This window comes from Cyclopterus lumpus, chromosome 17 (assembly GCF_009769545.1).
Source record: "Cyclopterus lumpus isolate fCycLum1 chromosome 17, fCycLum1.pri, whole genome shotgun sequence".
Classification (NCBI taxonomy): Eukaryota; Metazoa; Chordata; class Actinopteri; order Perciformes; family Cyclopteridae; genus Cyclopterus; species Cyclopterus lumpus.
Window position 1 is genome coordinate 262457 of NC_046982.1, and position 21384 is coordinate 283840.

Sequence of the window (21384 nt, forward strand, 5' to 3'; positions counted from 1 at the left end):
GTAAAGTTACCATTGAGCACTGCGATATTCATTTAAAATAAATCTATTGGTAAATAATTCATTCTGTTTGTTCCCTACAATGGCCCTGACGCAGCGTGTTTGTTTGGGTCTCATATCTGTGGTTTGCTGTGTGTGCATCAGAACCAGCGTCAGCAGTAACTCGGCTCAGTCTCAGCTGCAGGGCTTCAGAGACTCTGTGGCCCGTCTGACGTCCGAGAGAGACACTCTGAAGAAAGACATAGAAACAAAGAACAAGGACATTCTGGAGAAGAACAAGACCATCACCCAGGTCAAGAAGATCGGACGGCGCTACAAGACTCAGTATGACGAGCTCAAAGCCCAGCACGACAAGGTGGGACTGCGGCTCCCAAATGTGTCAACAAGTTTAGTGGGGATAAAAACTGAAATATTGAGCTGTGTGTCTTGTGTTCTCTAGCTGGTTGAAGAAACGGCTGCTAAAGCAGGAAGTGAGGCGGCACCGAGCCAGGAGGTGCAGCAGGAAGTGACTAAAGCCCAGGAGGAGCGCAAAAAGACCGTAGAGGAGCTCAGCGCACTGAAGGAGGAGGCGCGGAAAAAGCTGGAGGAGGTGAGTAGGAAGACGTTTGAGAGCCTTCAACATAGAACTATGGAGCACTATGAGGCCGGTGTAAAAAAAATCTGTCCACACTCACAGCTGAATGAAGGCGCCTTCTTTGAGGTGTGAGGTATAAATACGGGCTTCCCTCTCTCCGGCAAGAACATTTTATTTCAATATCAGAATCAGAAACACTTTATTGATCCCCGGACGGGGAAGTTGGGTAACACTACAGTTGCCATGTCCTCTCAGAAGACAGGCTGTGTACACCATTTCATACCATTGTCGAAGCTTGTATTGTGTCATCTTTGCTGTGGAGCGTCTTTTGGTTCTCTGGTTCAGTCGGCGTCGATGTAGACTCACTGTTGGAGGGCTTTACAACCCTGGTCCCTTTAGTCCAAATGCAATGAGTTCCTAGACCCTGAGGAAAGATCCTGCAGTTGAAAAGGGACTTTAGTAATGTGCTCTTATCTCATCATCAGAAAACGATCCAAAACCAAATTATAGGATGACACATAAGACCACATATCTCAGGATTTTGTTAGACTAGACATCAAATACATACAAACTTGGCTTTGGTTTAACTGTCAATTCTTTTTGTGATGGTTTCCCTCGTTAACCAGGCCCAGAAGATGCAGCAGGAGCTGGAGGAGGCCAAGAAGGAAATCCAGCAGAGCAAGGAAAAGTTCCAGGAGGTCCAAAACCAGCTCATGCAGAAACAGAACCAGCTGACGCAGGTCCTGCATCTTATTCAAGACATTACACTATGTCTAAGTCTGTACATTGCCAAGACTTTAGAGAGGTTTGGGTGTCAATAACAGCAGTGTGGAAGGTTCTATAGCAGGTTAAAGGCTGGAAGGAACAAAGTATATTGTGTTAACTCATCATTTAGTGAGGAATATACATGAGAAAGGCAGGAATCGCAGGATCCATTGTCCCATCATTGCTTCTATAGGTCCATTCCCAGTTGTCCCAGATCCAGACTCAACTGCAACAGAATCAGAACCAGCTGACCCAAAGTCAGAAGGAGCTTCAGCAAGCTAAGACTCACAGCTTGCAGGTAAGAAGAGCTGGAGAACAAGGACACAGCAACACCTGATGCAGATACATGTATAGAACACATTCTGTTTATTTGTAATGTGGAAAACTAAACTCCCCCATTCTGATTTAAAGGTACATAACCAGCTGAAATCAGCTCAGTCTCAATCCCAGGCCCGTCAGAACCAGATCCAACAGATCCAGAGGGAGCTCCAGCAGGCTAAAGAGGCCCTTCAGCAGAACCTCACCAACCAGAAGGAGGTTCAGCAGACCCACCAGAGCAGTCAGCAGAGCCACAACCAGGAAGTCAGCAACCTCAAGACTGCTCTTAGCCAAGCAGAGAGCAAGGTGAGAGCATCTCTGGGATGTTTTTTCTTTAGTTAAAATATTTACTAATTTATACATATTCTTATTTACAGTGCATTCTTGTATTTAGATGGCATTTATAGTCTCATACACACTGTGTAGAAGGATTTGGATTTGTTACTGTCCATATTTAGCGTTATTATTTTAATATGTTACATTGACTCTTGCACTACATTCTATTGTATTAAACGTTACTCACGCATACTATATATTAGCCTGGTGTACACTGTTTATCAATAACACCCCGGTCCCTTTACCTCATGTGTCTCCAAACAGCTGACTTGTTTTGTGCAATATTCAAACTAATAAGCATTGTATCTGTGCTTCATCGTAACAGATGACTGAGCTTCAGGGACACCTGGACAGCCAGCAGAAGGTGGGGGAAGATTTCTGAACTAGCAGTCCAGTGGTTTCTGGTTATGTGTTGATAAATCCGTTTGATTCCATATGGCCCGCATCACGCTGTCTCTTAAACATCTCACTTACACTGCGAATCCTCTTTGTCAGCTGGTTGGCGAGCGTGAGGCAGACATCAAGCGTCTGCAGGAGCAGCTAACGGAGGCTAACCAGGCCAATGAAGCCAGCCGTGCCGTGCCGGCCAACCAGAGCCAGAGTTCCCAGTCCAACCAGTCCGGCACTGCTAACGCTGCTAGCGACGCTAACGCTGCTAGTGACTCTAACCAGGCGCTCCAAGAGGAGGAGCTGTCAAAACTCAGACAAGAGGTGCTTCCAGATACCAAAATCATTTCAAATCTACCTGTATAAAGTAAAGAGTGATAAGCCAGTGCTGTGGAGTCTGTGATACACCGTGTTGTTCTCCCTGCAGCTGTCTGAGAGCAAGAACACAGAGGAGCAGCTCAGAAAGCAGATCGCTGAAAAAGAGGAGAAGACTAAGAAGGTCTTTATGGGAGCCAAGACCAAAATCAACCAACTAAACAGTGAGTTCACTTCCGCACAGAGGTTGAAGACATGCCGACAAAATACAGCTGAACACGGAAGCTGCATTAGCTTCAGAGTACCTTGAGTTGTATCCTCTTTATTTCACCCCGTAGGTGCTAAGGAGCGGCTGAGTCAGGAGATAGCGGAGGTGAAACAGAGCAAAGAGGAGCTGGAGGTGAGAATGAACGCCCTCAAGTCTCAGTACGAAGGACGACTTCTTCGGCTGGACCGAGAGCTGAGGGAGCTGAGAGAGACCCACGCACATCCGGAGCCCCGAGAGGAGCCACAGGACCAGAGTGGAGCTAAGGTGCGGGACATGAAGGTCTGAGGCCGCTGAGCTTTTTATCAGATACTTCTCTCACCAAAAACGGAGCAGATTTTCTGTTGCAAGTACCCACAAACACCAAGAGGAATTCAGTTTCGGATCCATTCAATCCAAACACAAGTCTTCAGCTAAAAATAAATAGTATGGACTGTGAGGAAACTCTTGTTATCCAATCAACTTAATTTAATCATAAAATACGGCATTTTGATCTTAAAGCAACCATCTTAAGATGTGATGACTTTTTCCAAACTGTTACCTTTTCCTCAGTGTATTACTACTTTGTTTCCCCTTCTCCAAAATATTAATAGATAGGAAAGAGCAAAATGTCAGAAAAAACGGTTTGAGTTTTCTTTCATCAAAATGTGAATTTCTTTCTCAAATATTTTGGTTTTACTCCCCAAGATTTTAGATTTTTGTTCTTAAATATTACTACTACTACTTTTTGCTAGTAATATCATGACTTTACTCTTATAGCCCTCTGTGTTGCACCTGTATCTGTACTTAGGTCAGTGATCAGGCCAGATCTGCAGACCAGAGACAGATCTCTCTGAAGAGTCCTGCCCAGGACAGAGCAAGGTAGCGACTGGAGACAAACGCATATGCACAAACAGCAGAAACTCTTCTGCATATTTGTAAATTGAATACTTTTAAAACTGTCTTTGTAAATGTACCAATTATGAGTTATAAAGGCATAACAACTTCTCCGTCAGCTCCAGCATGTCTGACCCTCCCACTGCCAACATCCGCCCCACCACAAGCACTCCGTCTCCGAGCAGCAAGCCTAGCCCCTCCCCTGGGAGCAAGGCCACACCCCGGGCCAGCATCCGGCCAATGGTTACCGAGGCAACCGTCCCCATCCCAACACCTACCGCCACCGTCATGCCGACCACACAGAGTGACAGCCAAGAGGGTGAGAGCAAGAGAGGAAAATAAATAGTAATGGATCGTAGATTCTAGTTGGTGTTACTTTAGGCGACGTGTTGGAGTGTAATACAATGTTTCATCCCGCAGCGCTGATGAGCTCAGGAGCCTCTGTACACTCCACCAGCTCCGGTCTGGTGAACACGTCGATAAATCAGCCAACCAGCACCCAGGCCACGGCTTTTGTCCAGCCCACTCAGCAGCAGGCAGCCAATCAGGACACAGGCATGCAGGTGGAGCGACCGTCCACGTCGTCCTCCCTGAGCGCAACAGGTGAGCAGGAGTCCCCCCCGCCCCCCGCTGATGCACTACATACCGTTGATGTCTGTGGATACCAGTGTGTGTGTGTGTGTGTGTGTGTGTGTGTGTGTGTGTTTGTTTAAAGCCGGTTCAAAGCGAGGCAGAGAGGAAGGGGTCATGGAAGAGAAGAGTTCCAGACCAGAGAGTTCACACACACCTCCGATCCCAAAAAAACTACGACTAAAACCAACGATGGCACTGCAGGTAACGCACACCGACTGTTATTGAGTCACAGTACTTTTACCTTTGCAGAACACAAGAGTTGCTGGTCTGCCTCCGCTGCATCGATGGGTTATTGTGTGACTGGTGTTTTTAAAGGGTCAGTTTATATTCACCAAGGTTGCACAACGACACCAACGAACCGACCAGTTGAGACAGCGGTAGACCAGCAACCCCTGTGCTCTGTCTGGTATGATGTCTTTGTGCTTTGAAAAGAGCATAGATGAATAAAACTCAGTCAGAAAGGCTGTCTGACAGCAAGGTAAAGCAGTGAAAATATTCTAAATATAAGATTAACGGATATAGATATTTGTAATTGTCTAAAAAAAATTCCAACCCTCACCTATGGTCACGAACTCTGGGTCGTGACCGAAAGAACGAGATCTCGGATACAAGCGGCCGAAACGAGCTTCCTCCGTAGGGTGGCCGGGCTCAGCCTTAGAGATAGGGTAAGGAGCTCGGACATCAGGGGGGAGCTTGGAGTCGAGTCGCTGCTCCTTGGTGTCCAAAGGAGTCAGCTGAGGTGGTTCATCTAGTCAGGATGCCTCCTGGACGCCTCCCATTAGAGGTTTTCCGGGCACGTCCAACTGGTAGGAGGCCCCGGGGAAGACCGAGGACACGCTGGAGGGATTATATCTCCCGGCTGGCCTTGGAACGCCTCGGGATCCCCCAGAATGAGCTGGAAAGTGCTGCGGGTGAGAGGGAAGCCTGGGTCGGCCTGCTGAACCTGCTGCCACCGCAACCGATAAGCGGATGATAATGGATGGATGGATGGAATTGTCTAAAATACGTCCACAGCAGTACATTCCTTTGTCTGTTTCTCTAGACTCCAGCTACAGTTGTAATACACTGACTGTGGAGAAGTAGCTCATACAACCACACCTTGAAACATCCAAACTATCCTTTAGACTCTTTGCATCAAGCGTACATCTGATGTGTAATCTCTAAAAGCTTCAACAGTACCACGAATGGCATGTTGTCTCAGGAAGAAAGCCAAGAATCAAACACTCATCACTGAAGAACCTGCTGAACCAACTTCTGTTTGACAATCATCACTGTTTTTTTGTTTTTTGCATGCGTCTTCCAATTCATTAATTCTGAACGTATCATTTGTTGTTTCAGATGGAAGGCGATGAGGACATTGAAGGGGAGCTGAGGGATGAGGGAGAACGACAGGACTCACCAGACGACAGTCAGGTCAGTCGCCATAAGAACCATTTCATTTCTCTAAAGGGTTCTTTCCGTGATGTTGTCTGACACAAAAACAAGCACTTCTAGTGGCCGTACAATGGCGCTACGCTGTTGCCCAACATGATTACATTGCAGCCCTGTTCGTCACTTTGACACAAGAAGTCTTTGATGAACTTATTCTGTAATGTGTAATGACGGTGGCTGTCAGTTGCAGCCCTGAATGCGACCGATATTTTAGTCCGTGGAGTTGGAGAATACAAACATGCTCAGTAAGTTAATAGCTGTAGTGGTTGAGATTGTAATGACGATGGATCTGAAGACACCGATTCTTAAACACAGTGGTTTAAGATTCTCAGAAACGGGTTTGGGCTGCAGGAACTTCCCGAGGATTGTTTCCCCGCGTTAGCCGAAGAGGACGAGGACATCGAGGAAGAAGGCGTGTCCCAGTCTGTCCCCTCTGAGCTGATGTCCTCTCAGGGCTCCGCCTTCGTTCGGGACGTCATCGTGATCGACACGGACAGCGAGAGTCACGAGAGCAAAGAGGGGGAGGAGCAGCAAGAGGACGACGGTGAAGAGGAAGATGAGGAGGAGGAGGAGGAGGAAGAACAAGACGACGATGACGACGGGGTGCTGTTCTGCTTATTAATGCGTTTAAAAAACGTTTTCAGCCTTGATCTATTGTCTAGCGTTAATAACCTCTCTTTCTGTATCTACCTCAGTATAAGGAGGAGGAAGAGGAGGAGGGCGATGAAGACGAGGATGATGCTGGCCACAGCGGGATGAGGGAAGGAGAGGAGGAGAGCAGGGAGGCAGAAGAAGAAGAGGGCGAGCCGTCGGGAGCCTCCAACCCCGATGAGACTGCGTGCGGAGCGTCCTCCGACTCGCAGCGTCCCCCTGAGGCGTCACACAGGAGTGAGCACTTCCTGTCGCCGCTCGACTCATGTAGCTCCTCCTCCTTTTGAAATGCTCTAACGTGAATCCCTCTTCTCTTCCCAGACGAGGGCTGCAGTGGCCCCACGTCAGAGTCCGACGCCCCCAGAGACCACGTACACTTCCCCCTAACCCCCTCTGCTCCCTCCCACTCCCCCTCCTCCCTCACTCCCCGCCTCCCCCACCCACGTAGGCCCCCGCATCCCCTCCCACCACGGCTCTACATCCAACCGCCGGCTCCGGAGCTGGGACCCCCGCACACACAGGTACACACACTTTCACTCAAATCTAATCAGATTTCTTCTTGGCTATAACACACAAAATATATAACCAGATATCATCTGAACATCAGACTACAGTTTGAGGAGGGATTGGGCCACTTAAAAGTGGGCGGGGTTAGAGTTCGGTGCGATACAGAGCTACACACAAATGTCATGATGTTGTTGTTTGAAACTAGCTTATGTAATCATACTTCATATTTGGTTTTAGAGTAGGATGATTGGATTTAAAAATGAAAATTTTATTTGTTTTGTGTATTTTGTTAAATAGGTGCACAATAGGACAGGAAACGTGATGTAAAATGGTCGAATAGGTATTTTCCCATTTCATCTCGACTTTAAAGTTTGGGCTGGTCGTGCGCTACACATGACATGCACCAAAGGTTCCCAGACTGGAATCAAAGCCATGGAACTTTTGGGCAATGCGGCATGCTTTGTTTCTGGATCACTGCCTTGAAAATATCCTGGAAGATGATTTCTTGAATAATGTGAAGAGCGCTCTGACCTGATGATGATGCGTGATGACCTGTGTGTGTTTATCAGAGACAGTCCTCCCAGCTGCGCAGACCATCAGTAGGACGTGGCCCTCAGCTGACCCCTGGAATAGGCAGCATGGTAAGTGATGGAGTGTCCATTGTTACGACTCTCTATGTATTACTGGTCTAAAAAGGATCCTGTCTTGTGTACAGTAGATCTGCATCTGCAGTGAGTTTGTGTTGTGTGTGTGTGTTGCAGCAACATTTCTTTGATGATGACGACAGAATGGTTCCCAGTACTCCAACTCTGGTGGTCCCACACCGCACCGATGGCTTTGCTGAGGCTATACAGTAAGACCTACACCCACCCACACAAAGGCTACAGTGTAAAAAAAAAAATACACACTGGAATATTTAATTCCTTGAATATCATTAAATAAACAGATGTGTTTGATTCTGTGTGAATGTTTTTGAATATCTTTGTGTGGGTTGGAGGGTTCTAATGGTCCAAGTGCTGAAAGTCAGACATTAGGCAGAAGTTAAAAAGTTTCCAACTGCAAGAAAACACATACAGTAAAAAAAATGCTCAGGTAATTCCCCATGTGATGGAAAATATATACAAACATGGGACAAAGCAAGAATGAGCTTCTTGCTTTATCCTTCTAAGTTGCACTCGAGAGTGCAACTCATGCGGTATTTTAAGATTTCCCCCGATTTTTGTATTTAACCATGTTGCATAGTTAGAAATGATCATTCACAGATTTTTTTTTTTCATTAAAAATGGATAAATCAGCCTAAATAATGGTGGTAAGCAGACGGCTTACCCATAAACTGTATAAATGAAGTGGACGTAGTCACACATTGGTTTGTGGACTGATGTTATGAAGCGAGAGGGTGGAGCTAAGCCCGGATGCTGAATAAGACGTTCTTTACGAGACCAAAATTCTACAACTAACTTGCATGAGGTGAAAACAAAACGTGAAAGTTGTAAGACGAAAACACGGACAACTCCCAGACAGGACAACATCGTGGTAGCAACCTGTCAATCACCTTGCAGCCCCGCCCTAGAGCATACTTGCTTTATGGTCTGTTTGACTCTAAATGACCATAATGTACTAAATGAACATCACGCTGTATTGAAGAAGACTTGAAACTAGAGATTGAGACCAAAAACTAATGTTTACAATGTTTACTGAGGGAATACATCAAGAGAAGTAGAGTCATTTATATAGACTTCTATACAACCAGAGGAGTCGCCCCCTGGTGGTCAGGAGAGAGAATGCAGCTTTAACACATGAAGCATAGACTTCTATACAACCAGAGGAGTCGCCCCCTGGTGGTCAGGAGAGAGAATGCAGCTTTAACACATGAAGCATAGACTTCTATACAACCAGAGGAGTCGCCCCCTGGTGGTCAGGAGAGAGAATGCAGATTTAAGACATGAAGCATAGACTTCTATACAACCAGAGGTGTCGCCCCCTGGTGGTCAGGAGAGAGAATGCAGGTTTAAGACATGAAGCATAGACTTCTATACAACCAGAGGAGTCGCCCCCTGGTGGTCAGGAGAGAGAATGCAGGTTTAAGACACTTTGGATTCACTCTCCAGAACTGGAGGTTGTCCACTGTTTACCTCATTATAGAAACAAACCTAAACTCCGTTCTGGAGACCATTTGGATGATCTTGGTGATCTTGGTTTGTCAAAACTCACGTCTGTCTTTCACCTAACTCAGTTCTCCTCAGGTGGCAGGTCTGTCCACCAGGTTCAGGTTTGGGCCGCCAGAAGACCTGCTGCCTCAGACATCAGCCTCACACTCTGACCTGGGACAGCTGGCCTCTCAAGGAGGTACTACACACACATACACACACAGTAACACTTGAACTAGTCTCAGTCAGTGACATTCATTCTTTAACACTTCATCCTGTCCGTCGTACTACTGCTGTGTGTGAAGGTCTGGGGATGTACGAGTCCCCTCTGTTCCTGGCTGCTCACGATGAAGACGGAGGAGGAAGGAGTGTCCCCACCACACCGTTACAGGTGGCGGCACCAGGTGAGACACACACCTACTCAATGTGAACATTATGACACTTCAATGTGTTTGGCCTTTAAACTCAAAGTGCTACATCACGCCTCTCCGTCTCCGTCAGTGACGGTCTTCACGGAGTCCTTGCCCTCAGATGGTGCCGACAACATGGCGTCCCAGTCGGTTCCCATGGTAACCACCTCCACCGGGATGGCTTCTGCTGCAGATGATGGAGATGAAGTCTTCATGGAGCAGGAGGGAGAGGGGTGAGCATCTTAACAGTCAGACCCGAGGTGTCTTTTAAATACAGGGACACAGGGAAATGTATTTCAGGCGGCTGAAGCAGCGATAAGAGAGGAGCAGGGACGTGACGATGACGAACGCATCCCCTTTTTCTGATGGTCACATGTAATTGTGGTCTAAAGGTTTTGTACCATTCAGCTGTAAACTACGGAAGCCCTGAGGGCCAGTGAGGGGGAAAAACCTTTTGGTGATCTTATTTGACATTATCCTGGTAAAACCTTTTTTTTCACCTGTTCTTAAGTCAACACAGGAGATCACCAGATTTGATTTTTTTCTCCCTTTTTTACAATGGAGTATTTGTGTTTGAGTTCTGTTTTTGTGTTTTGCAGTCCTGGTATTGAATCCTCTTTGGAGAGCCACACAGACATTGAGTCGACAGAACCGCAGAGTGATGATGCATCACTGGCATCTACCAGCCAGGACCCTGGTCAGTAATTGTGTGTACTGACCCAGAACAACCCTACAGTGTCTGGCATGGTGCTGTAATGGTTTGCGATGAAATGGTGCTGCAGCAAATATTCTGTGTAAGGTTCTACAGGCAGCATGACACCGTTTTCAGGAACTAGGATAAGTACATACAATTCAAAGGTAAAAACATTGAGAGCACAGCAATTTGTTCAGACCGTGTAGAAGACATAGACGTAGCCCCCCACATGTGGACCAGAGGGTGGAGCTGTGGAGGAGCGAGGCCCTGCAGGGTCGAATACCGGTAGCATAGAAAACGCCACCACGCGCTTTCTAGCTTGGTTTAGCAAGCTAGGTGCATCTGTAATTCACTTCAACTGTGGGTCCTAATTCTGGGCAACGATAAACATGCTTAAAACTTATGGTATCGTTTTTGACCATTTCCTTACAAAACAGATGAACAGCCGACTCCTGAGTGTCTTTTAGTACAACCGGACGCTGAACCTTTTTAGTCCATCAAAATGTTACAGTTAACCTTAATGAATAGTGAAAACGGGAGTTCACAGCTATTTAAATGTACACGGTGCCATGGATACCAATTACTGAACGACCTCAACAGTGTTCTTAATGCAGCGTGTCCTGGTGCGATGAGCTTGTGTTCTGTCACTGAAAGTCTCACATTCTTCATTCGTAGACACCAGCAGCGCCACTCAGCGGCGCACCGGGCCCAGTCTGATGAGCATCCTGCCGACCAGAGGAACCAGGGGGGGCAGAGGGGGGAGGGGGGAGGCCAGGACGATGCTCAGCCGCAGAGGTGAGGACCAGACTTATAGTGCAGTAGTTAAGATGACAGAGGGCTCTTAAGAATAAACTGCAGTCACTCAAAGGGTAATGATGAAGCTGTTTATTGAAGTGCAATAGGCAGAGAGCAGCCAGAACATGGTACAGGAGTGATAATATGATGAGCTGGGCTGATGTGGGATCGTCTCATTCATGCTAATCTGCTGGGTCCTCACTTTGTGCTTTCAGGCACTTTCTTTCGGGGAGGAAGGGGAGGAGCCATGGGCAGAGGGGGCTTCGCCTGACGATGATGTCACCAGTGGAAACCCGGCCGTCTCGTCCAATAAGGGAAATGATGACGCTTATTTCCTCACGTTATTGTTTTCCGTCGTTGACTTTTTAAGATATTCAGTATTCTGCTCAATCAAAAATCAATAACCCTACTATTATACAAGAGATATGACGGCTTTGTATGTGTGTGGTCCTCTCTCTGAGATGTTCTACGGATACACTGTTTGAGTTTTTAGTTGTTTGGTCATTTTCTTTGTTTCACATTTATCTGTGAGAGCGTTGTCATTTTGTTAGTATCTTGATGTTGAGCTGTTAATACACTTGTTTTAATAATAAAGCTGTACGATGATTAGCAGCGATGTGCGTGCTCTGTATCATTGGTGTGACAGAGGGCCAAACAGAAAGGGCCTTTCAATTAGCAGGATGTGGCATTATATCCATTGTGTCTCAGTAAGGTTTTATATTATTGGACATTCATTTTTTTTATCTTCAAAATGTATACATTCTACCGACGACAACCATGCGAAGTGAAACGTTACTCTAGCAGGTTATCTCTTGCATGTCTAAAAGTTGTGATGGTATTTTGATATTGTTCCAATGTACTAACATGAATTTATAACCAAGGTATGAATACAATAGAAAAATAGTAAATTGTTGCTTATTGCTCAGTCGACATATTTACTAAGTTTGAGAAGAATTTGTCGTGCTCCCTGTCGGGTGTCTCTAGGGACAGCGCAGCCAAGCTCTGATGGAATTGGCTGGCAGGTGAGCGTTGGCATTTTGAGCGGCCATGTTGGTCGCCACGGCGACGGGGCTGAGGCTGGCGAGGGCTGCAGAAGGGTTCGGTTTGACCAGCGCTGGCAGGTCACCTGAAATCTGGATGCTGAAGAAGAGAGCTGCGGGAAGACAAGACAACCAGCCTCATCACATGAAAGAGAAACACGTGTACATTTGGTTCTCGAGTCAACAGCCTCCAAGACGACTGCACGCGGGGAGGTTCTTACGTCCAGAGAAGATGTAGTGCTCATATGGGTCTCTCCTCTTAGGACTGGGCATGGACAGGGCAGCGGTGACCGGGGTGGGGAATCCCATCAGAGACACTTTGATGTTGATCTCTCCACTGAGAAGATCTTATGGATGTGGGAAATAAAAAACGGCAGCATTAAAAGTACATTCAATGATTTTAATGTTGCAAACCAACTGCTCTAGGAAAAATAGTGGTTGGTTTTTAGAATAGTCCATATCCCTTTGCAGCAACCTCTGCTGGGATGTCCTTTTAATCAATTTCCCTGAACCTTTTTAAAAGGGACAGTCCAATATTGTGGGGAAATTGCTTCATGAGGCTACTCACCAGCCTGGCGAGCGACACGTGTCCTCGAGGAGCTCCTTGGTTTCTTGCTGCAGGATGGAGTGCTGCCTGGTGGGAAGGTGAACCTCTGCATGATGTCTCCTAGAGGACACAGGGACAGAGCTTAATAGATTGACAACCTATACCCGTCTATCTTCAAATGTTTTGTTACCTCGCAAGAGATTCCATGCTTAAAGCTAATCTGGCAAACTACTGGACCAATCTGGCCTTTTTATTTGTTGTGGTTTGTAGTACAGCAGTGGTCTTTGCAGGCACACCTAGCTGAGATCTGCACCAGATAATTTCCATATCTAGAGCGAGATGACAGCTCCTTGCTTTATATCAGTTCCACACATACTGGGAGCTGAACAATGCAACTGTTTTTGAGTAAAGATGTACATGTTGGACCTTGTGAACAGTATGTGTGACTACAGAAGGAATCTCAACTCAAAGGTCCTCTTACGACCTTTTTTCAGACCTCCCAGCTGCCTCTCGTGGTCTTTCACCATCAGAGAACGTAACCGGTTCAGGTGCCGAGGACAACCGACCAACCGTGACCTGAACATAGGACACCTAAGTTTCATTTCCTGATGGACACCTTGAGCTCTGGTTGGAAGCCCCAAAAGGCTCGAGTGGACCTCGAGTGGACCTCGAGTGGTCCTCGAGTGGACCTCGAGTGGACCTCGAGTGGTCCTCGAGTGGTCCTCGAGTGGTCCTCGAGTGGACCTCGAGTGGACCTCGAGTGGACCTCGAGTGGACCTCGAGTGGACCTCGAGTGGTCCTCGAGTGGACCTCGAGTGGACCTCGAGTGGACCTCGACCGTGATATTGTTGTCATGCAGCCACACTGTTCTTTTTGCCGGGTGGCAATTCAGAAATTGAGGACTCTTAAATGGTGGCTGTTAATGCGTAGAACTGGTGCTTCAGTCATCCTCGTCACTTCAACCTGGTGAGGTGTGCTTAGACAAGTTAAAGAGCCTCTGGTTATCAGTCTTAGTTGCGTCTGCCTGTATTCCTCACCGCTCCTAAAGAAGTACACCGTCTCTGCTCTGCTGCCGGTGGCTGGTGCTGCCAGTGCAGCGCTGATGCTTCCTGTCAGACCTGGGAACTCAGAGACCAGAGGTTTGGGGTAGCCCGGCTCCATCACCATGTTCCCGTCTAGACGCCAGTACTGGTCTCCCTGGAGGGGGTGAAGTGAGAACAATTCATTTATCTGCAAGTAACACTACCTCAACAAAATGTCAGAGTAGTAGGACTTCTTCTAATCTACTAGCAATAGTGGCAGCACAGAAGTTGCTGCAGTAATATGAATGTCAGTAGTAGCAGTAGCGCCGTACCTTGATGATGTAGGTGTGTCCGTGGCAGTTGCAGCGTGTGAAGACGGTATCGATGGGAGAGGGGACGCCCAAGGTGTCCGTGATACTCTGAGGACGACTTACTGAGCGACTGACGGCGTCCACCGACCAGACCAGACCCCCTGAAACACACATGGAACTGGTGTAGCTGTCTATCCTCCAGTCACTACACACACTTTAATACATGAAGAAACAATACACTGATGCATGTATCCCTGAGGGCCACTGATACTCACCTTTAAATATCAGAATGGTCCCATTACTCAGAGCAGTCAGTCCATTGATGGGGGAATCACTGCACAGGTTGGCATCAGCAAAGAGTCCTACACACACACACACACACACACACACACACACACACACACACACACACACACACACACACACACACACACACACACACACACACACACACACACACACACACACACACACACACACACACACACGGTGTACTTTTGATGCCAATCTCCTATGATCCCACTTAGGACCAAGCACCAGACATGGGGTGATGGAGCCTTCTCCATAGCTGTCCCCTCCTCTGGAACTCTTTCATTTTCAAATCTCAAATCAAAACCCACCTTTTCAGAACTACTTTTAATGTGTGATTGTGTGCTCTATGTTCTTATTGTTTTTATTTGTTTATATTGTATAGCTTTTAGGATGATTTAAAACATATTTTTGTAAAGTGTCTGAGTACTACGAAAAGCGCTATATAAATTAAATGCATTGTTATTATTAAGTACTTTTGATACAGAAATATTGAAATTGTCATTCCAATTGGTTCAAAGCATTTGTTTGGAAGTCATTACTAGGAACGTATATACTGTATGTATTATTACATATTTGTATTGTGTAAAAACCTAAGAGACTGACGTAACAAGTAAGAAACACACACACACACACACACACACACACACACACACACACACACACACACACACACACACACACACACTACCAGTGGTCCTACCTGTCCCTGGTCCCTGAGGACCCCCTTCCACCTGGCCCGAGGCCTGGGCTATGTCCTGGAGGGTGCTGGGTCTGGGCTTGGGGACTGCCACGCAACTGGGTGCTGGAAACAAAACACATTACATTGTGTGGTGAAATGTAATAAATCTAAATAATACTTTTGGGAAAGTTGTCAAAAATACAAGTTATTTCTAAACAAAGACAAACAAATTACAATTTTAAAAACATTTAATTTTAAATTCCTCACGATCTGTTTTTTAACAAATGTCATATTCCCAAGGAAGTTTAAAATAGCGTCTGTGTTATTATTTTGGTGACGGAACCAGGTGGATGTTCACTTTACCATCAACTGCTCCATGACCAGAGGGACTGACGGGAGCCCCGCTGCCCACAGACGGAGCACTGTGGCTGGGCAGAGAGGAGGAGGAGCCCCGTCCTGGTGAGACTGGAACTCTGCCGTGAGAGACGGGGATGGACATTGGCAGAAGACCAACTGGGAAGTGCCTCACACCTGCAGGGGAAAGGAGGAAAGTTCTAACATTCAACGGTTTGATACAACCCATCAAGAATGAACTGTGTGTTGTGTTCTCAGTGGTCAAACACTGCATGACTGTTGTATTCAAAGTTACTGGTTCATTAAAAATAAAGATGCTGTTATAGTTGCAGTGCAACTATAAACCTGGATCTTAAACCTTTTCAGTAAGAACTTCTTTTATTTTTAGTTAAGATGAAACCTGATGGCTTCATCAACATTGGGCCGATTGGGCAGCTGTGTCCACGATTTAGCCTATGCTAAGCTAGGCTAACCGGCGAAGCTTCATCTTTACTGTAGAAAAGAGTGATATTGATCTTCTTGTCTAACTCAACAAGAAAGCAAAACAGTCTTAATGAAGTGAAGTCAAATGGTCACTTCTTATATAGTCTAGGATTTCACAATTGAGCACAGCCTGCAGTACGTCGCTAAACAATCTCCAAAAACAAACGTTAAATATTTCAAAACATCAAATACTAAAGTATATAAGTCAGTAATCCAGTCTTCATAGTTAGCATGTTCAAATGTCTGCATGCAGGAGTAGTAGCACAATATTTGTGTATTATTTGTGTATTTGATGATGGTTTTGTCTCATAGAAACGACATCTACCTGTGAACAATTCCTCGCTGGCACTGTTGGACATTCTCCTGCTGCTCCCTGATCCCAGATGTCCTGAAAACAGGAGGAACAGTATCAGTGAGGCGAGGACACGCCTGCTCTCCTTACACAATATATACAGTATAGTAGTCCGAGGAGCTGCCCGTCCAGGCCTTTTGTGTTGCCTCTGCATTTGTGGGTCTCCTCCTTTTTTTTTTTTATTGGTGCCACTGATGACCCATTTGAGAAGTGGATTGCTTAACTCATACAATACATATCAGGAGGTTCATTCTTTCTAATTCAGATACATTTTCCGTCTTCATCTCACGGCTAACGGCCCTGAGGATTTGTTGGGTTCCTTTATTCAATGAACGCTGAAAGGAGCGCTCTCCTGCTGGTTAGGTATTGTTCTTGATGGCTGCTGACCTGAAGCTGCCGACCTCACAGGATGGAGGAGCCTGGTGTGGGAAACACTGGCATCTGTGGTGAGAGACACAAGGTGGAACAAAGCACTGAAAGCAGGATATTCTGTCCATTGCAACCCGAGCCTCTCAAAGCTTCTTTATGCCTTTCATCTGCACAGTAAGTGTGTTTGGCTGTGGTTGTTGGCCATTACCACAGTGTTGCTGGTAGTCATGACAACAGGTGTTGAACTGGATGCACTGAGGATCGCACTCGCACAGCCGACCGCGCCTGAACAACTCACCACAGCGGCCCTGACAGGACTGAGCTGAAAACAACAGAACAACAGAACAACAGAACATCAGCAACACAGCAGAGTACACGTTGCAGCACACGTTCCACACGTTGCAGAACACGTTCCAACACACACGTTCCAGCACACGTTCCACACGTTCCACACGTTCCAACACACACGTTCCAGCACACGTTCCACACGTTCCACACGTTCCAACACACACGTTCCAACACACACGTTCCAACACACACGTTCCAGCACACGTTCCACACGTTCCAACACACACGTTCCAGCACACGTTCCACACGTTCCAACACACACGTTCCAACACACACGTTCCAACACACACGTTCCAGCACACGTTCCAACACACATGTTCCAACACACGTTCCAACACACACGTTCCAGCACATGTTCCAACACACACGTTCCAACACACACGTTCCAACACACACGTTCCAGCACACGTTCCAACACACACGTTCCAACACACACGTTCCAGCACACATTCCAACACACACGTTCCAGCACACACGTTCCAGCACACGTTCCAACACACACGTTCCAGCACACGTTCCAACACACACGTTCCAACACACACGTTCCAGCACATGTTCCAGCACACACGTTCCAGCACACGTTCCAACACACACGTTCCAACACACACGTTCCAGCACACGTTCCAACACACATGTTCCAGACACGTTCCAACACACACGTTCCAGCACATGTTCCAACACACACGTTCCAGCACACGTTCCAACACACACGTTCCAGCACACGTTCCAACACACACGTTCCAGACACGTTCCAACACACACGTTCCAGCACATGTTCCAACACACACGTTGCAGCACACGTTCCAACACATGTTCCGGCACATGTTCCAACACACACGTTCCAGCACACGTTCCACATGTTCCAGCACACGTTCCACATGTTCCAGCACATGTTCCAACACACACGTTCCAGACACGTTCCAACACACACGTTCCAGACACGTTCCAACACACACGTTCCAGCACACGTTCCAGCACACGTTCCACATGTTCCAGCACATGTTCCAACACACACGTTCCAGACACGTTCCAACACACACGTTCCAGACACGTTCCAACACACACGTTCCAGCACACGTTCCAGCACACGTTCCACATGTTCCAACACACACGTTCCAGCACACGTTCCAGCACACGTTCCACATGTTCCAACACACACGTTCCAGCACACGTTCCAGCACACGTTCCACATGTTCCAACACACACGTTCCAGCACACGTTCCAGCACACGTTCCAGCACACGTTCCAGCACACGTTCCAGCACACGTTCCACATGTTCCAGCACACGTTCCACATGTTCCAGCACACGTTCCAACTCTCTTCAAGTTAAAGCTGCATCAGTCGATTTTGGCCACTAGGGGCAGAACTGGCAACAAGCTGACAGACATACTGCCCTGACAAGTTACTGCCTCGTGAAGTTATTATGGCTCACGATTGAGCAAACAGTTGCCCATCTACACGTCCAGCAGACACACAGCAACTCTAACATTCATCTGGAGTCCAGATTCTGCAGTTAGATGATCCACAATCTGGTCACTAACTGTGTCTGTCAGGTACAGTGAGCAGCTTGTTGCTAAAAGAGATGCCTGACTGCTGGAAACGGAAGAGCAGCAAAACTGAAACATGGAATGTAAAAACTAAACAATGAGCTAAGGGGGTGCAAGGTTAATAAGAAACTAAATAATGAGATAAAGAGACTACACACAATTCAAAACAACAAGCTAAAGAGGCTCAACAGTGTTATGGAAACAAAGAAATTAGCCACAGAAAGTGAAAAAGGTAAATTGAAACCAAAACCGAGCTAAAGTGGCTAAATGCGCTCCAGAAACCAAAACAATAAGCTAACTTTATAGAGGATAAACGTTCTACAGAAACCAAAGAATGAGCTAAAGAGGCTAAAAAGCTAAACAACAAGCTAAAGAGGCTAAAAAGCTCCACCAAAACCCGAAGCTAAAAGACACTAAAAGATCAATAGAAACCAAAACAATTAGCTAAAGAGGCTAAAAAGCGCCATATAAACCAAAAACAATAAGTACACTAACAAAGATCTCTCTATCACACAAGAAACAAAGATGGTACAAATTTGAACACTGAAAAAACCCAAATGATGTAAACAAAGCTAAACTGTCCCATCCAGCTGCAGTGTGACAGTTCATATTTGCACCATTTGATTGGTTGATGCTATAAACAAAAGCAGCATTCATGCAGCTTGACATTGAAAACGTGAATTGATGTGCTGAGTGTCATACCAGCGGTGCAAGTGGTCTGGAAGTCGAGGCAGCACTCGTTGTGTTGCAGGCAGTTGAAGTCACAGGCACACGGCTGGCCTCTGGAGAAGAGCTCGCCACAGCGGCCCACGCAGCTGCCTGAGGGGACACGGCACTTACTGAATGACATCACACCTTCAGGTATCATCAAGGGGGCTGTGAGACATCTTATGGATGTATTAAACATTAGGCATTGCCATGGCTTAGATGCATTACAGACAGCTATAGTAGGCGTGTACCAGATATCATAAGGCATACCTTATTTTACATTATAAAGTATTATATGTGCATTATGAGACATTTCAAGTCATTTTGGATGGCAATTTGATCAGTTATTGTAAGTGCTATCGAACACATGACAGTATCATTCACATTATATGATTAGCAGACATTCTAAGGTATAGGTACACCTATGATGTACACACTGTGCCATGAAGGTTTCATCAACGTGTCCTACCTGATCCAGCAGCAGCAGTGGAGGTCACAGCAAGGCCAAGCAGCAGAAGCAGCGGTGACATTTTCATCATCCTTGCCATCATCATCTTCACACAACGGAATCTGAGCCCAACGACGGTGTACGGTGCACAAAGAGAGACCCGCTGTACCACAGTAACAGAATGAGAGGATCAGCAGCTACCTTCTCCTTGTCTTTCTTCAATCTGTGGAGTCTGTGGGTCTTATATATGAGACAAAGGCGCTGAGAGAGGACACTTTTGATCAGCATCACACACAAACACACACCCGCAGACTCATTAAAAACTGCCAAGCGGTATTTAAACTTCCTACACTGGCAATAAAGGAACTCCTACACACAGTAAAGCTGTGTGGTGGAAAGACACTAATTAGAAATGAACTTTTTTCTCACTGTTCCTTTTTGACTTTTTTATATTCTACGTTTTATAAATATCAAATCATATCTTGGGCTCCCATTCTTTTAAGTTGCCATTAAATCTATCAAGATCGTTACAGTATTTTCAGTAAGTACAATATTGTAGTGTTTTTTTTGTGAGGTCTGTGGCTTCATCCACATGTGATATTACTCCCACCTGTTTTCTCTGCCAGCCAACTTGAGGAATGAGGTGCTTGAGCCAAAACTGATGTCATGTGGTTTTCTGCCAATTATTCCGCGGGTCGTAAACAGCGTCTACTTGTGGGTGGCTGTCACACGGAGAGGATGAGGGGAACGAGAGGAAATAAATGAGAGGGGTCAATCTGGTGAGGCATTTACCGTAGACTCATGTGGATAGACTGCCTACTTTTGGATTGATTCTTCACTTATATTGATTACATTAAAGGGATAGTTTGGATGTTTAGAAGAGTATGAGCTACTCATGTTTACTACAGTAGATGGAGTCTGGAGGAACAGACAGGGGTACCAGCACAGGAGCAGAGGGATGTACTGTAAAACTCTAAATCAGTGTATATGTACACTATACTTATACAGGATCTTTCACCTCTTTACTTGCTGTCAGGCGGCCCTTACTGGCAAGGAATTGAAGCCTTTATCTCAGCTCTCGTCATTTTAATCAGTTGGTTTGTGTTGTGACTTTGGTCAACACACTTTCTCTTTATGCATCCATGATACAACCACTCAGACTAGATAAGGACAGAAACATCGTAAATTGACCTGAAATTCAATATTTTCTTTATTGATTTCCTTAACTTAATAGTGTGCAATTCTCCCCTTTCAATAAAAACATGAAAACAGAAATGAACAACATCCCGGCATTTTTTTAATTAACGACAAAACAGATGTTAAATATGTCGAATAAACCTCTCTTGTTCCCACTTTAATATTGCAGTTTGGAGTTAAGAAGATCCTCATCTTAACTGTCATCCTCCTGACATGTTTACACTTAGATTGTTTGATTTTTCTAGAAACATCTGTCATCATGTTTATGTAACTCTGTAACTCTGTTCATCTGGTCACATGACATCTATTCATCTGTCCATCCGGGGAGAGGGATCCTCCTCTGTTGCTCTCCTGAAGGTTTCTTCCCTTTTTTCCCTGTCAAAGGTTATTTTTGGGGAGTTTTTCCTGATCCGATGTGAGGTCAAAGGTCAGGGATGTCGTATGTGTACAGATTGTAAAGCCCTCTGAGGGGAGTTTGTAATTTGTGATATTGGGCTATACAAAATAAACTGAATTGAATTGAATCATAAATATAAAGGTGCTATAATCCCAGGCTGAACAGAGGA

At 46.0% G+C, this 21384-nt stretch overlaps 2 protein-coding genes across 11 annotated transcripts in view; one reads left to right on the plus strand and one right to left on the minus strand.

Moving 5' to 3' along the window:
• tpra (translocated promoter region a, nuclear basket protein) overlaps positions 1-11717 on the plus strand; it is a 28161-nt gene extending 16444 nt beyond the window's left edge. For 2 of the 10 annotated variants that reach the window (XM_034555428.1, XM_034555429.1), the window contains exons 31-55: positions 142-352; positions 437-586; positions 1198-1311; positions 1530-1634; positions 1748-1960; positions 2316-2354; positions 2486-2701; positions 2805-2916; positions 3031-3239; positions 3748-3818; positions 3953-4152; positions 4254-4436; positions 4549-4667; positions 5805-5879; positions 6222-6500; positions 6593-6785; positions 6870-7069; positions 7625-7696; positions 7817-7908; positions 9289-9401; positions 9496-9606; positions 9704-9845; positions 10212-10309; positions 10982-11101; positions 11317-11717. In XM_034555428.1, coding sequence (XP_034411319.1) covers positions 142-352; positions 437-586; positions 1198-1311; positions 1530-1634; positions 1748-1960; positions 2316-2354; positions 2486-2701; positions 2805-2916; positions 3031-3239; positions 3748-3818; positions 3953-4152; positions 4254-4436; positions 4549-4667; positions 5805-5879; positions 6222-6500; positions 6593-6785; positions 6870-7069; positions 7625-7696; positions 7817-7908; positions 9289-9401; positions 9496-9606; positions 9704-9845; positions 10212-10309; positions 10982-11101; positions 11317-11372 — 3493 coding nt within the window. In that variant the 3' untranslated portion in view covers positions 11373-11717. Of the gene's footprint in view, positions 1-141; positions 353-436; positions 587-1197; positions 1312-1529; positions 1635-1747; positions 1961-2315; positions 2355-2485; positions 2702-2804; positions 2917-3030; positions 3240-3747; positions 3819-3952; positions 4153-4253; positions 4437-4548; positions 4668-5804; positions 5880-6221; positions 6501-6592; positions 6786-6869; positions 7070-7624; positions 7697-7816; positions 7909-9288; positions 9402-9495; positions 9607-9703; positions 9846-10211; positions 10310-10981; positions 11102-11316 lie in introns of those variants that run through there. The other 8 variants (XM_034555435.1, XM_034555438.1, XM_034555430.1 and 5 more) reach the window with 7 other exon arrangements.
• Positions 11718-12081: 364 nt separating this feature from the next.
• prg4a (proteoglycan 4a) lies at positions 12082-19712 on the minus strand. The gene is made up of 13 exons (XM_034555278.1): positions 19643-19712; positions 19168-19284; positions 16779-16892; positions 16589-16642; positions 16175-16237; positions 15376-15543; positions 15034-15135; positions 14297-14383; positions 14043-14182; positions 13726-13885; positions 12710-12808; positions 12363-12488; positions 12082-12254 (listed from the first exon to the last, which is right to left on the minus strand). Exons 1-13 carry the CDS (start codon positions 19710-19712, stop codon positions 12082-12084), a joined length of 1473 nt encoding a protein of 490 aa, XP_034411169.1.
• Between the last annotated feature and the right edge of the window lie 1672 nt (positions 19713-21384).

What these genes read in the sequence shown, in the direction of transcription:
- prg4a (XM_034555278.1), bottom strand. Translation starts at nt 19,712, where the DNA reads ATGATGAAAATGTCACCGCTGCTTCTGCTGCTTGGCCTTGCTGTGACC. An exon ending in TGACTACCAGCAACACTGTG is followed by an intron (nt 16,643 to 16,778) that starts GTAATGGCCAAC and finishes CTCTCACCACAG; the next exon opens with ATGCCAGTGTTTCCCACACC. An exon ending in GGTGTACTTCTTTAGGAGCG is followed by an intron (nt 12,809 to 13,725) that starts GTGAGGAATACA and finishes TGTGTCCTCTAG; the next exon opens with GAGACATCATGCAGAGGTTC.